General features: G+C 45.0%; 2 protein-coding genes across 2 annotated transcripts in view; one reads left to right on the top strand and one right to left on the bottom strand.

Annotated features, from left to right (window-relative positions):
- The window catches only part of LOC115435234 (NACHT, LRR and PYD domains-containing protein 5-like), a 753,056-nt gene extending 739,263 nt beyond the window's left edge, over nucleotides 1-13,793 (top strand). The window contains 13 exon segments of the mRNA XM_030157513.1: nucleotides 1,328-1,461; nucleotides 2,162-2,260; nucleotides 3,210-3,279; nucleotides 3,433-3,637; nucleotides 3,722-4,339; nucleotides 4,342-5,515; nucleotides 5,610-5,783; nucleotides 8,257-8,430; nucleotides 9,103-9,149; nucleotides 10,094-10,642; nucleotides 11,076-11,193; nucleotides 12,069-12,632; nucleotides 13,421-13,793. Coding sequence (XP_030013373.1) covers nucleotides 1,361-1,461; nucleotides 2,162-2,260; nucleotides 3,210-3,279; nucleotides 3,433-3,637; nucleotides 3,722-4,339; nucleotides 4,342-5,515; nucleotides 5,610-5,783; nucleotides 8,257-8,430; nucleotides 9,103-9,149; nucleotides 10,094-10,642; nucleotides 11,076-11,193; nucleotides 12,069-12,632; nucleotides 13,421-13,793 — 4,266 coding nt within the window. The 5' untranslated portion in view covers nucleotides 1,328-1,360.
- The window catches only part of LOC115436253 (zinc finger protein 883-like), a 445,178-nt gene that overhangs the window by 343,401 nt on the left and 84,858 nt on the right, over nucleotides 1-16,919 (bottom strand). The gene's annotated exons all lie outside the window — the stretch shown is intronic.

Genomic DNA, 16,919 nt, shown 5'->3' with positions numbered 1-16,919 from the left:
AACACAGTGAATGTTCTATTCTATATGGAAGTCATACATTCACATGGGAGCCCTTTGGCATCACCAACATGTGCATTAGGAACTATTCATTGGATTTGTAGAACCCCAGGTCCACAACAGTATCAGCTGTGTGAAATGAACATACATACAGAACAAACCCATATTTGATTCACGATAAAACATCAAACTCATCTAATGTTTCATATAATCAAAGGTCTTTCGGATGTAATGTCAGTGAACTGGTCATCATAAACTGTTTCCAGGTCCATGTTTCCACTGTGGATCATCTTCTCTTCTTTAACATTTGTTTGTAAACGTCCGGACCTGAGGAGACCAGATGATGGACTTTAGAGGAATGTGGTCTCATTCTGGTCTGATGCACATTTTACAGGCATGTTGTAGACGTTCCTTTTAAAATGACCTTTAGACCTTTGGCTTAAAATAGTTCATTTTAATTCTAATTTGATGTGTTTTCTATGTTCTACTGTCAATAAAATATGGGTTTATGAAGTTTTCAAATAATTTGATTGTGATTTGAGTGACATTTTAGAGTCAGCGTGCGGACCCCTCTGGAACTGGGGTTGTAGACCTGCTCAGACCAAGAAAACATCCATAAAACTATGAAGTGATGCTGTTTTATCAGACTCTCCATTGTTTAGGTTTGGACTCTGTTTCTGTGTTTGGATGTTGATCGTCTTAAATTTAGTCTCACAAAAGTTAATCATTAATGTGGTTTAAAGCAGTTGTTGGTCATTACAGTTGTTTAACCCTCAGTGTTCCATGTTGAAAACTTTTCGATGTTGATAGTCCTTTAGAAAACAGTTTACTTGTGGACTCACTGACAATTTGGTGATTTATTGATCCAGTGGAATCTGATCAGGTGATAAACAGCAGCTGTTTATTCTGTCAACAAACTTCATCTTATTTACCTCATTTCTTTGCATTGGGTTAGGTGAAATCTCTCCTAATAAAAGCTGAGGCTGTTTTATCTGATGTCAGTGAAGTCAACTCCTCATTGGTCTTGTCCTGTTTCCTGAGCTGCTCTTCAGGTCCCATCATCAGCTCCAGGAGGCCATCTAGTGGTCTGACAGTAGAACTACAGCAGAATCAACACGTGGATCAGCCATTACACTTCAACTCACACTCACACCACAAACAGCACCCGCAAACACCTTCATGAACTCACATCTACATTAAACACACACCACATCAGATGTGGGACGCAGGTCTTGGTCCAAAACCCTGAGTCTGGTTTATCACTGAACTGCTGGTCCACATCTGACTCTTCTCCTTCATATAACCACGTCTCAAACTCTGCTGTTTTCAGTGTTTGTTCTGTGACTGATGTGGATTCAGTAGAATGGATCAGTGTGAGGACAGAGAGGAGGGAGCCCCTCCCCCAAAGACCACCGACAGGACCCCCCCAGGACCTGGACCCAACAGACCCCCCAAAGCCCAGAGGTGAGACCACCATCTGGATCTGTCCTCCACTGTTTTCCATGTCAGAGCTCAGCACTAAAACCACTGATATTATTCACAGACCTGGACCTGGACCAGGACCTGGACCCAGCTGTGTGTCCATGAAGAGTACTGACTCCAAGAAGTTCAATATTCTCTTCCAACAGGATCGTTCATCAGAGTCAGTGTAGGTGGTCCTCATTCAGACCTTTAGACCCCAGTGCCACACTAAACCACTTGTATGTAAATGTTGATCCGACCACAGAATCCATGGATGAACGGATCCTCCAGGAAACTGGGTTTGGATTCCCTCATGTGATGTAGAGTTGTGTGTGTTCCGGTTCAGTTTTCAGTGCCATATTTCCATACAGTAGTAGGTCTATCCATCAGCTGGGTGGAAATCTGATGGTTGTCTGTGGACACACGGGTCCAATAGTCTGTCATTAGATTCACCTGGTTGGACTCAAGAACATCTGACTAACAAATACAGGAACTATATTACTGATTTATACTCTAGAATTATTCATCCCCTGATTAATTTAGATTGAACTCAGTGATCCTGATTTAATGGTTCATTGACTTTCATTGATCTGTGAGTTTTTGGATCAGATTCACACTTTATTGATCTTCAGTGTATTGATCATTTTCTTATTGTTTCTACAGTTTGTTTAAAGACTAAACACTTTGTTTTCCTGATGACCAGGATCCACCAGAGACCAGAGTCTCCTGGACCTGGATCCAGTTGTGTGTCCTTCAGGAGTGACCGGTCCAGGATGGAACCACCACTTTTTTCTACAGAGACGTAAGTTCAATGTAAATGTCCGATGTGTTGACTGTTTATTAAATCTATATTAAACATTGACTTTAGTTTAAAGTTTAGAACGTGTTCATTTTCAGCTGATTCTTCACATCATTGAGTCTGTTTCCATGACCATAAAAATCCAATAACTATTAGTAATCAGATCATTGGAAGAACGAGACCTGACGCCTTTACATGCACTTAAATGTGAAAATCCTAAACCTTGGTTTAGACGCTCCAGTCCATTATGAGATGTCTTTGGGAGTTCATCCGTACATAGTGATGATAGAATCCAACTTCCTGTTATTGTCTTCAACTCCCGTTTGACTAGGTAACTTCTGTTTTGTATGACTGTAATAGTTTGTGCACATATGCAGATGAAACAGAACTAAATCCATCCCATGAACCTGTGAACATGCATGAAGACATGGGAGGACTGGAGACAAATCCAACTGTGTTCATCTGATGGATTGTAATCAGATTACTGCTGTGATCTGATCAAACACATCAGATTAGAATGTTTACATGGTCACTGTAAGAATCTGACAACTCCACAAATCAACTCACCATGGTCTCCATAGTTACTGCCCATTCTTCATTCTGATTGGCTGACAGGTGTCCCTTGTTTAGTCTTCTAGTGACTGTTCAGTAAATCTTCTTCAGTGTCTGAAATGACATTTCTATGGGACTAAACTCAGTTCAGTCCTGCTGCCATGACGTGGCTGATGGGGATCCTGAGAAACTGAACTCAACTAAACCTGTTGATCAACTCAGTGAGTGTGAAGCTCCAAACACACTCACATGTTGATTCTCAGTGGGATCAGCAGGACCCAGCAGGACCTTTCTCACTACAGGAGGTCATGTGACTCATGTTGACATCCAGGTGTGTCCACCTGTTGGTGTCAGTGTGGACAGACATAATGTGAGCTCATTGTTGACGATTGGTCCACAGAGTGGAGCAGCAGAGCTCAGAGGTTCCCACTGGTCTGCAGGATCAGACTCAGCTAGACTCCATATTTAAGGTGTGTACATGTCCAACATCTACTGGTCTATCTGTTCTGTCCAATTATCTCCTGCTGCTGGTTTCAGACCAGTGGATGTATCTGTGTCCAACATGGACCTTAGATTTGGTCCATGGGTGGACTTTGTGTCTTTCATCATGTTTTGTGTTCCAGCTGCTGGAGGAGAACATCTGCACTTTTGTCAAGAACGAACTGAAGAAGTTCCATCAGGTTCTGAGTACAGATTACCCACAATGCTTAGAGAGTTTGAGTGGTGAGGATGAAGAGCAGAGGAGGAGCTCAGAGGCTTTTCTGAAGATCACACTGAACTTCCTGAGGAGGATGAAGCAGGGAGAGCTGGCCAAGCGTCTGCACCGCAGTAAGACCATTCTGTACAGATTGAACAGATGAAAATACTTGGATTTACTGTGAGACTGATGGTTTTATCTGGGTCTGCATTCAGGAAGTCAGTCTGGAGTTCAGCGGAAACTGAAACATAACCTGCAGAAGAAGTTTGAGTGTGTGTTTGAGGGCATCGCTAAAGCAGGAAACCCCAAAACCCTCCTGAACCAGATCTACACAGAGCTCTACATCACAGAGGGAGGGGCTACAGAGGTCAACCAGGACCATGAGGTCAGACAGATTGAAACAGCATCCAGGAACCCACACAGACCACCAACAACCATCACATGTGAAGACATCTTTAAAACACCACCTGACAGACATCAGCCAATCAGAACAGTGCTGACAAAGGGCGTGGCTGGCATCGGGAAAACAGTCTTAACACAGAAGTTCAGTCTGGACTGGGCTGAAGACAAAGCCAACCAGGACATCCACTTCATATTTCCATTCACCTTCAGAGAGCTGAATGTGCTGAAACAGAAGAAGTTCAGCTTGGTGGAACTCGTTCATCACTTCTTCACTGAAACCAAAAAAGCAGGAATCTGGATCTTTGAAGACTTCCAGGTGGTGTTCATCTTAGACGGTCTGGATGAGTGTCGACCTCCTCTGGACTTCAACAACACTCAGATCCTGACTGACGTTACAGAGTCCACCTCAGTGGATGTGCTGCTGATGAACCTCATCGGGGGAACCTGCTTCCCTCTGCTCGCCTCTGGATAACCACACGACCTGCAGCAGCCAATCAGATCCCTGCTCAGTGTGTCGACATGGTGACAGAGGTCAGAGGGTTCACTGACCCACAGAAGGAGGAGTACTTCAGGAAGAGGTTCACAGATGAAGAACAGACCAACACAATCATCTCCCACATCAAGATGTCACGAAGCGTCCACATCATGTGTCACATCCCAGTCTTCTGCTGGATCACTGCTACAGTTCTGGAGAACGTGTTGAAGACCACAGACAGAAGACAACTGCCCAAGACCCTGACTGAGATGTACATCCACTTCCTGGTGGTTCAGGCCAAACTGAAGAATGTCAAGTATGATGGAAGATCTGAGACAGATCCACACTGGAGTCCAGAGACCAGGAAGATGATTGAGTCTCTGGGAAAACTGGCCTTTGAGCAGCTGAAGAAAGGAAACCTGATCTTCTATCAGTCAGACCTGACAGAGTGTGGCATCGATATCAGCTCAGCCTCAGTGTACTCAGGAGTGTTCACAGAGGTCTTCAAAGAGGAGAGAGGACTGTACCAGGACAAGAGGTTCTGCTTCATCCATCTGAGTGTCCAGGAGTTTCTGGCTGCTCTTCATGTCCATCAGACCTTCATCAACACTGGAGGCAATCTGCTGTCAGAAGAACAAACATCTGTTTGGTCTAAACTATCAAAGATCAAACCTGTCCAGTTGTACCAGACCGCTGTGGACCAGGCCTTACAGAGTCCAAATGGACACCTGGACCTGTTCCTCCGCTTCCTCCTGGGCCTATCACTGCAGACCAATCAGAGTTTCTTACAAAGTCTGGTGAAACCAACAGGGAGCAGCTCAAAGACCAACCAGAAAACTGTTGAGTACATCAAGGAGAAGATCAGTGAGAATGTGTCTGCAGAGAGACGCACCAACCTGTTCCACTGTCTGAATGAACTGGAGGATGGATCTCTGGTGGATCAGATCCAACAGTACCTGAGATCAGGACGTCTGTCCACAGAACAACTGTCTCCTGCTCAGTGGTCAGCTCTGACCTTCATCTTACTGTCATCAGAAAAAGACCTGGATGTGTTTGACCTCAAGGAATACTCTGGTTCAGAAGAGGTTCTTCTGAGGCTGCTGCCAGTGGTCAAAGCCTCCAACAGAGCTCTGTGAGAATAAACAGTTGGATCCAACATCTCAAATATGGATCTATCATTTCAACCTGATCAATAACTTTATACTCATCTCTTTTGTTTTGTCCAGACTCAGTGGCTGTAACCTTTCAGAGAGAAGCTGTGAAGCTCTGTCCTCAGTTTTCAGATCCCAGTCCTGTAGTCTGTCACTTCTGGATCTGAGTAAGAATGGCCTGAAGGATTCAGGAGTGAAGATCCTGTCAGATGGACTGAAGAGTCCAGGATGCAGACTGGACACTCTCAGGTCAGAGAAAGTGGATTTATATGTTTTCAATCTGTTATTACAGTTTCATGTTTCTTTTTATTGTGAAATACTTTGCGTTTGGTGGCTCTAAAAACAGTTGCAGTTTTCATAAATCATCATTCTTTTATTACAGTTATATTTGATACCAAATGTATTGGTCTACCTTTACCTATGAGTCCATTAGGGCTGCATAATCATGGCCAAAAATAAAATCCCAATTTTCCCCTCTAAAATCTCGAGTTTCAATTTAAACTCAAGGAAAAAAGAAACGCACCATTTTCATTTTCTCGATTTTTTCAGAAATATGGCAGTTATTGCAAAATTACAAACTACAATGAGTTCAGTACTATTCTGAGTCAAAATGAAATGATTGTTTTCCTGGTTCTGGTTGATTGATTTTGATTCACAATCAGAACTGTATTTGTGTATTCCTCACCCATGTCTGCTCATGAGTGAAACTCAGAGATGAATTGGACCTCCCCTCAATTGTGCACAACCATTCCCCCTGTAGTTGGAGCACATCCTCTGATCCCCCAGTCTGACAGTCCAGAGGTACTGTCCCCGACTGCCACGTGATGTTACAGAGATGTGTTAACCAAGACAGGCCCTGCACATCCAGAGACTTGGTATTCAGGGAGAATCTCATCCACCCCAGGTGCCCTGCCACTGAGGAGCTTGCCAACCACCTCAGTGACTTCAGCTTGGGTGATGGACGAGTCCACCTCTGAGACCTCAGCCTCTGTTTCCTCCATGGAAGATGTGGCAATGGGATTGAGGAGATCCTCAAAGTATTCCTTCCACCGTCTGACAACATCCCCAGTTAAGGCCAGAAGCTCCCCACTTCCACTGTAAACAGTGCTGGTGGTGCACTGCTTTCCCCTCTGGAGGTGCCGAACAGTTTGCCAGAATTTCCTCGAGGCTGACCAATAGTCTTCCTCCATGGTCTCACCGAACTCTAGCCAGACCCAAGTTTTTGCCTCCACAATCGCTCGGACTGTGGCACACTTGGCCTGCCAGTACCCATCAGCTGCCTTGGGAGTCCCATGAGCCAACAAGGCTCAATAAGACTCCTTCTTCAGCTTGACGGTGTTCCTTACTTCCTCACAACACATTTGGGCCTGCCAAGTCTGTCCAGCCTCCTCGTCTGCCAGTGGTTCCAACTCACCACCAGGTGGTGATTGGTTGACAACTCTGCCCCTCTCTTCACCTGAATGTCCAAGAGATGTGGCCGGAGGTCTGATAACATGACAACAAAGTCTATCATTGACCTCCGGCCTAGGGTGTCCTGGTGCCACATGCACTTATGGACATCCCTGTGCACAAACATGGAGTTGGTTATGGATAAACTGTGACTAGGACGGAAGTCCAATAACAGAACACCACTTGGGTTCAGATCGGGGAGGCCATTCTTCCCCATCACCCACCTCCAGGTCTCACTGTCATTGCCCACGTGAGTATTGAAGTCACTCAGGAAAACAATGGACTCCCCAGTTGGAACACCAACCAGCACCCCTCCCAGGGACTCCAAGAAGACCAAGTACTCTGCACTGCTGTTTGGCCTGTAGGCCGAAACAACAGTGAGGCACCTGTCCTCGATCCAAAGGCACAGGGGTAAACTCCAACACATGGTGGCTGAGCTGGGGGGCTACGAGTAAGCCCAAACCAGTCCACCACCTTTCACTGTGGGCAACGCCAAAGAAGTGGAGAGTCCAGCACCTCTCAAGGGGTTGGGTTCCAGAGCCCAAGCTGTGTGTGGAGGTGAGCCTGACTATATCTAGTCGGTATCTCTCAACCTCCCTCACAAGCTCCAGCTCCTTCCCCCCAGTGAAGTGACATTTCATGTCCCAAGTGCCAGACTCTGTGTTTGGGGATTGGGTTGTTGAGCCCCCTGTTGTCAACTGCCACCCAATCCACACTGCATCTGGCCCCTACGGTTCCCTCAGCAGGAGATGAGTCCACCGGAGGATGGGCCCACATCGTCCCTTTGGGCTGAGCCCAGCTCGGCCCCATGGGCAACGGCCTGGCCACCAGGTGCTCACTTACAAGCCCCACCCCCAGGCCTGGCCCCAGGGTGGGGCCCCAGCTGTACCATACTGGGCGACATCAACTTTACTTTTACAGAATCTGTGGTCCTCATGACAATTGAAAAACGTAATGTGTGCACTTGAAAACCCTCGGCCTGACTTATCAGGTGCACCACTGCCCCCAGTGGCCTGAATTATCAGTTCATGGCAAAGTTTTTGGATAGACGGACAGACAGATGAACAACCAACTGATGACAACACCCTGCGGCCAGTGTGGCCGAGGGTAATAAAAACCACATCAATACGGGACACAGAAACAGGCACGCCAGCCATACCGGCGCCATGTTGGCTCTGCTTATCACTAAACAGTTTTATTAAACATCTTAAATGTGGATCTATCATTTCAACAAGATCAATAACTTTATACTCATCTCTTTTGTTTTGTCCAGACTCAGTGGCTGTAACCTTTCAGAGAGAAGCTGTGAAGCTCTGTCCTCAGTTCTCAGATCCCAGTCCTGTAGTCTGACACATCTGGATCTAAGTACCAATGACCTGAAGGATTCAGGAGTGAAGATACTGTCAGATGGACTGAAGAGTCCAGGATGCAGACTGGATACTCTCAGGTCAGGGTTCAACAAAGAACACAACGCATCATTTCAATGTTGGTCTCCAGTTGTTGGATGGATTGAGCTTGTCAGTGGTTGTTTGTGTTGAACTCCAGACCAGTTCTACTGATCTTCAACTGTGTTCAGAGTCTGTAACTCATAGACTTTACACATTGAAGTCATGTCGGTGAAGTCCCACGCATTCACAGACTCTGTTCAATGACTCCAACTCCATTGATCTCCATTCTCAGTTGATGGATGTGATGTTTTGTGTTGCAGATTGTCAGGATGTCTGATCACAGAGGAAGAATGTTCTTCTCTGGTCTCAGCCCTAAAGTCCAATCCATCCCATCTCAGACAGCTAGACCTGAGCTACAACCATCCTGGAGCCTCAGGACAGGAGCTGTCTGCTCTAGTGGAGGATCCACACTGGAGACTGGACACTGTCAGGTATGGACTGAGCTGATGCATCCACAGATAATGGCAGATAGAACAGGTAGAGCTGACAGGAACCATCTGTCAGAGCTGGGATCCATCCTGTATGAAGGTCCAGCCCATGTTCAAAGACAAACAGACTCAGTCAGTGATTCAGAAGGAACCATTTAGTGGATGTGAACAGAAAAGCTTCAGTGGATCAGAGTGATGGAATGTCCATGTTTCCAGCTGCTCTGACCCTCCTCCTCCTTTCAGGTTGGAGCCTGCTGGAGTCCGATGGGTGACACCGAGGAGACGTAAGTGTGATTTCATTAGATTGATTAAAACCAACCTGAACCCAAACTGGGACCTGGTTCCACATTCTAAACATCTAAAGTGTTCATGAAGACATTCAGTTTAGTGGAAAGATGAGCTGATAGCTGATTGGTCAGGACTGGTACCACATGGACCCACATACCCTGAGCAGTGAGTCCTCAGGTCCAGTCCCAGACTATTTAGTGCATATCATAGTTCTAGTGTCTTTATGCACATTTACAGTCTGTACTGTCACTGTGTGACAAAGAATACAAATACAACCAATAAGATCCAAAACACAATAGAGTTCATCAGGATGAGAAGTTTGTCTGAGGAACAAACTCAGATGAAACCACCAAAACACTTCTACAAACTATTATTATCCATCAGATGAAGAATCTGATTCAATGACCAAAAGAGTACTGAGTTTAGATCCAATTAGTAAACATTCAAAGTCACTGTGGAGAAGATTGGAATCTACAAATCCAGCATTAGATTCATTAGCAGGAACTAAACATCAACCTGAACAAACAGCAAAAACACTAAGAGTCTAGAAGAACTGAGAAATGACTGATGGGATTGGATTCTGTTTTTAGGTTTGAATCAGTTTGGATCCAAAATTAAACACACTTTGAATGTTTGAATGTTAAGGATCAATATATGATCATAAACATGAACTGGTTCTAAAGATTAGATATCAGTCATGGAGTCAGAGTTGATCTGTTTCACACTTTTATTCTCTGTTGGTGAAAATGTGCTCAGAAACAACAGATCCATCTATAAAACACTGGACTGATCTGCTATTGATAAGTATTGATCACAGTCAGACTCACACATGACCCATCCATCAATAACAGTTGAACTGAACCCAGTGACGTGATCAGACTGTCAGTCAATCAGCTGATCACTTATCAATAACTGTAGCTGGATTGTGTTTTCTTCTGTCCATCAGATTTCTGTGAACTCACTCTGGATCCAAACACAGCGAACGAACGCCTCAAACTGTCTGAAAACAACAAGAAGGTGGAACGAGTGGAGAGTCAGTCATATCCTTATCATCAGGACAGATATGAGGACTGGGAACAGGTGATGTGTTCAACAGGTCTGACTGGTCGCGGTTACTGGGAGGTCCAGTGGAGTGGATATGTTAATATATCAGTGACTTACAGAGGAATCAGAAGGAAAGGAGGCAGTTATGACTGTAGGTTTGGATGGAATAATCAGTCCTGGAGTCTGGAGTGTGATGGAGGTGGATACAGGGTCTGGCATGAAAACAAATGCACACGGCTCCCTCAGTCCTCCTCCTCCTCCTCCTCCTCCTCCTCCTCCTCCTCCTCCTCTGGTACAGTATCAGTGTATGTGGACTGTCCTGCTGGATCTGTATCCTTCTACAGAGTCTCCTCTGACAAACTGATTCACCTCCACACCTTCAAAACCACATTCACTGAACCACTGTTTGGAGGATTTGGACTCTGGACTGGATCCTCAGTGTGTTTGTGTGGTGTGTAGTTGTATTGTGTGTTTATGTGGTGTGTCTTTGTGTTGTGTCTTTGTGTAGTGACGTGACCTTTGGACAGGTCAATGTCTGGTTCCCCGCCTGATGCTATACAGTCAAAATGTGTCTAAGTGATGTTCAGAGAGAAACTTCTTCAAAGCCAAAGATGAGCCGAGTCAATCAGTCTTCAGAGCCGTACATGTGTTTATTTGCAAATGCAGGTTAAACACACGGGGACACACCCGGGACATGGTCTGAAAAGCAGCTGAAAATTCCCCATCTTTTATACCTTGTTTCAGGCCTGGGGTGTGTTTTCCCGCAAACCCAGGCCCCTCCTTCTAAAATCCCCTTTTCCCGGCATCGGTTTCTTTTAATTAATGATGTTTAGAAACAACCGTGACAGGTGTCTTCAACCTTCGTTTTTTATATATGTTGTTAGGCCAGGCCCTAGTTACCACCCCTATGAACCCAACTCAGCTCCCAGTTTCAGCACCCACTGGTCTCCATCTATTGCCTTTTAAGGCATTTGGGATGCCAGTTGATGCCACCAGCCTCCAGTAAACATCACCAGGGACTTGGGGATATACATATCCCTAGATGGTATTAAAACACCCATGGCACATCCTTTCTTCATGCTGGAAAGTACCCTCATTGTCTCCTGATGTATTCCTTATACGGGGAAAGCTGTGCCTGCTTCTTTCTCCAACCCTTCTCCCAATTTGGCCTTGGTTCTGCTTGTGTCTTTTCTCTTCAGTAGTTGTGTTTTGTGTTCAAGTAGTTTTGTGTTTGTGTAGTTGTGTTGTGTTTCTGTGTATGCAGTTGTGTTGTGTGTCTGTGTACTAGGGATGGGAAGATTATCCGATACGTATCAATACACCAACACCGGTAGAGAAGCTGCAAGTGAATGAAAAGTTTGGAATGATATTGCAATGGGGGGGGGGGGGGGGGGGGGGGGGGCTCCATGATTGTTGGTCGGGGAGCGGTGGGGTAGCATAGCAGTCGGACATTGTCGCTTTACTATTCCTCTAACTCCATACTCAGCCATAGGTCATAGTATGGATCCAAGTTAATTTTCCAAGAACAACCGGCTTCCACGACTCGCCTCAGAGAACCTCCGGGTGGCCAGTTCCTTCACACTGCGGGCTCAAGTTTGAGGCCAGGAGGACCTCCAGCGACCTCCCCACCCTTCTTCTGTGTCTTTTCCGCACCAGAGCCGTTGCAAGTGACACCAAGACTTCCCCAGGGGTTTGTAAGATGGAGCCGGCCACACTTCCGCGTACTCCCGTTCCTACTCTGAAAAATTGATCTCATCCACTATTAACTGATTATGCAAAATTAACATCCAGAAAGGTTATAGATCTGTCCCCCTACCACATCTGGGCCTGTCAGATCATACATCTGTACTGTTGATCCCCACATACACCCCCATCAGGAGGAGAGTCCCCCCAGCCATAAGGACTGTAAAAACCTGGCCAGACGGTGCATCACAGCAGCTGCTGGACTTTTTTGAGAACACAGACTGGAGTGTGTTTGGAAGCCAGAACCCGGAGGAGCACACAACATCCATGCTCTCTTACATCAACTTCTGCATTGACAGTGTCACTATGGGCAAATGTCTCTGGATGTACTGCAATCTGAAACCCTGGATGACGAAAGGTGTCAAGGCACTGATGAGGCAACATGATGTTGTGCTCAGATCTGGTGATGGAGAACTGTACAGTTCAGCCAGAGCCAACCTGAAAAGAGGCATCAGAGAGGCCAAGACAGCGTACAGGACGGAGACTGAGGACAACAACACACGACAGGTGTGGCAGGGAGTCCAGCACCTCACCCATTATATGCCTGACAACACCAAAATGGCTGAGGCACTCGCTGGGGATCTGAACCACTTCTTCGCACGCTTCGAGGTGGAGAGACCTGGAGCAGCTGCAGCTCTAACACCTGACTGTGGCAGCTCTAGTCTTACGGTGAAGGAGCACGAGAAGAGGGCTGTTCTGCATGCAGTAAATCCCAGGAAGGCTGCTGGACCAGATGGAGTGACTGGGAGAGTTCTTAGGGGCCGTTTACACGGCGTCGGATTCAGTCGACTCCGGGAAGATTTCATCGCGGATTAGCCTTCTGTTAACATGGAAACGGTGCCTAGAGTGCCTGGATCCGGAAACTTTTGATACCAGGGTCCAGGGTGGAACGTTATCGATACGCTCCGCATTCCAGCTCCGTGTTAACGCGAGTTGGAGCGTTCTGGGGTAAAATATGACGTCACCGCATGCGCGCGCAGCCAAGAACCGCCAGTTAACCCACTCCAGGCCAGTTGGTGGCGGTAATGCGCCTCCAAGCTGGTTTGCCAGCCTCTATGACACAATAAAGCTGCAGAAAAAGAAGGAAGAACCACAACAACAATGGCCGGTTTCAGAACAACATACGTGCTGCTAACCGTGCTCAGCTCATCTGTCCAGACAAAGAAGTCCTGCGTCTTTGTACGACCACTCGCCATTGTTGTTTGTAAATAGTGTTGTCCGCCTTTTCTTCTTCTTCTCATTTAAAGGCTGTCTAAACTGGAAATCGTTTGTGCGCAGGCGCGTGTTTTACCGCCACTGTTTCACTACAGCTCTACATCGCCAGCTACTGGTCTGGCATGGCCACTACAGCGTATTCAGCCGTCCTCGCGGACTCATGTGAACGCAGATCGTTATCATAGCGGCTTCGTCTTAACGCGGAATGATTTTATAACGCAAAGGAGAAATCTTTGCGGAATTGGATCTTTGTGTTGCCGTGTAAACGTAGCCTTAGAGAATGTGCAGACCAGCTGGCTGGGATCTTCGCCAACATCTTCAACACCTCACTCTCCCAGTCCATCATCCCACCTTATCTGAAGTCAGCCACAATTGTCCAGCTGCCCAAAAAGACCACCATCAGCAGCCTTAATGACTATCGACCAGTTGCTCTGACACCCGTTATTATGATCATGTCATGTCGTGCCTCCCACCTACACTCAATCCACTTCAGTTTGCATACAGGGCTAACAGATCAACAGAAGACGCCATCACCACAGCGCTCCACACCACCATCTCCCACCTGGAGCATCAGGGGCATTATGCCTGGCTGCTCTTTGTTGACTTTAGCCCTGCTTTTAATACTATACTCCCAGACTGACTGACCACAACACTGATGGACATTGGCCTACCAAACACCACCTGCAGCTGGATCAGAGACTTTCTTTCTGAGCGTGTACAGAGAGTCAGAGTGGGTTCTCACATTTCCACAGCCCTCCGCCTGAACACTGGCTCTCCACAGGGCTGTATGCTGAGCCCTCTTCTGTACACTCTGTACACCTATGACTGCGTCAGCACCCATCCAGACATTGCCATCATTAAGTTTGCTGATGACACCACCGTAGTGGGGCTCATTTCTGGTGGTGATGACTCAGCATACAGGAGTGAGGTGCAGAGGCTTGTGGGGTAGTGTGCAGACAACAACCTGCTCCTCAACATCTCTAAAACTAAAGAACTCGTTGTCAACATCAGGAGGAGGAAGTCTGATCTGCAGCCCATCTGCATCGACGGGGAGGTTGTGGAGAGGGTGTCCAGCTTTAAGTTTTTTGGTGTGCACATGGATGCAAACCTCAAATGGAGCACCAACACCATGGCAGTGGTAGTTTTTTCAACATGGCAATAACCCTACTTAACAACAACACCTGACCTATAAAGTCATATAGTGGGTCATTTGCAATAACTTGCATTATTTTTGCAATCAATCACTCTTGCACTTTGCATAACCTTTTTAACATGTTTTTACATTTTTGCACTTTTTAATTGCCCTGTGTATATGTGATACTGTTTACTGTCTTTTTATTCTCCTCTGCACCAAAAAGTATTAAGCCCTAATTTCGTTGCATTTTATACTGTGTACGATTGTGCAATGACAATAAAGACTTATCTATCTATCTATCTATCTATCTATCTATCTATCTATCTATCTATCTATCTATCTATCTATCTATCTATCTATCTATCTATCTATCTATCTATCTATCTATCTATCTATCTATCTATCTATCTATCTATCTATCTATCTATCACATGTGGTTTTTGAACGTGTACTTTTTACTATATCAACTGCATTGAATACTGCCATATAGGGGTGGGAATCTTTTACTATCTCACGATTCAATTTGGATTTTTGGGGCTACGATTCAATTCAAAATCGATTTTCGATTCAAAATGATTTTCGATTCAAAACAATTTGATTCACAATGATTTCTGCTTCAATCTATAGGTGTGCAAGGGATTCTTATGATCCACTCCAGTCTGCTTTGCAAGACGGAATGACAAATGCAGACATTAAAATGTCTTTTTCACATTTATTAAGTTTTAAACATTTATCCATGCTTGGCAGGGAGTTTGGTGAGGCACAGCAGTGTGCGTTGGTTTGCCACTGGTGGCTGACTTGGCACCGTGTCCTTAAACTCTGTGTGATGCCCGCTGACAGACTGATCTCATGAAATCACATTGTATGTGACGTCAGTTTATTCCATTTGGCATGCTATACGTAAGCATTTTCATCCTTTCATATTATTTAACACCATTTGAGGGCGCGCCAATGCGCTAGCCGCTGATCGCGCTAATCGCTAACCTTAACCGCTAATCGCTAACTGCTAACCCTACCTCGTCCATTAGTTTCCTTTGTTTTGGTGCTTACCGCGCATGCGTATGTTCCAGAACCAGCTGTGTGATGACGTCAGGACAGACTGCGTACAAAATGGAGGCAGACGGCCGGCGGATTTGTTTAATTTTTTAAAACTGATTTTGGAACATTTTAAATCAATTCTGAATCTTAGTAAATGAGAATCGTGATTTTTATATGAATCGATTTTTTGGCACACCCTACTGCCGTACATACCGGAGTTACTTCCCTAAACAGTGACATACATATCTAACAGCACATCTCAGAATACCTTGCGCAGGTGTCTCTTAAAGTGACAGAACCTTTTTCTGTATTACCTACATTATAAATACATTACATTACAAATTGATTCTTTGAGGGAACAAGAAGTTGAGTGTGAGAAACATGTAGAGAAATGACTTCGGAAGCAAAGTCCTAACTTTTTCACTGACTGTATGTGAGGCACATGTTCTGAAATTGAACTAAAGCCACGTTGTGAAAAGTCATGGACTTATTTGATAAATAAATAATCAAGCTCATTGAATTGCATTGCAGATTTTTTTTTTTACCAGAATGAATTTATTGAATCAGAATGGGCTTAATGGCTCTGTATTGTGATTTGGGTGTGAATCGTATCACACACATATATCTTTAATATATCAGATAAGAGGTGCTTTATCGAAACACGTATCGTATCGGCCTTACAACTAAGATTCCCAACCCTACTGTGTACATGTGTGGTGTACATGTATTAAATCTGGTCTTGATGGTGGATCTGTTCATCTGTTCTAGTCTACATGTGTGTCTGATTCCAGTGGTTCCAAACCCCATTCCTTGGAGAATCCATGGGTGAAGGTCACATACCACGAACGCAACCTTTTGTTTTCTGATCAGCAGATTTAAATTCATTTCACAAATGAAAGAAACTGTTTGACTGTCTCTATAAAAAATGTATAATGTGAAGTTAAATTGACAGATGCAGTATTTTCACCAAATGTCTGACATGTTTGATGACTTTCATGTGCTAGCAGGCTCCCTGTGTCCTGATTGGTTGGATGTCTGTCAATCAAAAAGGAACTCAAAGGTCCCAGACTCATTCTCTGCAGAGGATTAGTACCTGATGGAATGGCTGGCAGTAGTTGAGTTGAATTTTTCCTGCTGGACATCGGTCTGTTTTGGCTTTTCTGACTGTACTGTGTAAATGTACTGGTCATTAGGAGACCCCTGACCCCAATGACCCCTGAACACACCTGCAGCATCAACCACCAGCCTGAGTCAAAGCCTTCTACCATGACTCAGGATTCAGAAATGTCGCACAGCACTGGAAGGAACATGCAGGGGTCTGTCAGGAACCCAGAAACTCACTGACTTTTTATATACACACACACACATATGTGTGGATTTGAATTTAAGGATGTATGCATATATGTGTGGATTTGAATTTAAGGACGTATGTGTATATGTGTGGATTTGAATTTAAAGATGTATGTATATATATGCATGGATTTGAATTTAAGGATGTATGTATATATGTATGGATTTGAATTTAAGGACGTATGTATATATGTATGGAATTGAATGTAAGAATGTATGTATATATTTGTGGATTTGAATTTAAGGA

This window comes from Sphaeramia orbicularis, chromosome 16 (genome assembly GCF_902148855.1).
Source record: "Sphaeramia orbicularis chromosome 16, fSphaOr1.1, whole genome shotgun sequence".
Classification (NCBI taxonomy): Eukaryota; Metazoa; Chordata; class Actinopteri; order Kurtiformes; family Apogonidae; genus Sphaeramia; species Sphaeramia orbicularis.
Note: the sequence above shows the minus strand (reverse complement) of the source record. Positions and strands in the feature narration are given on the sequence as shown.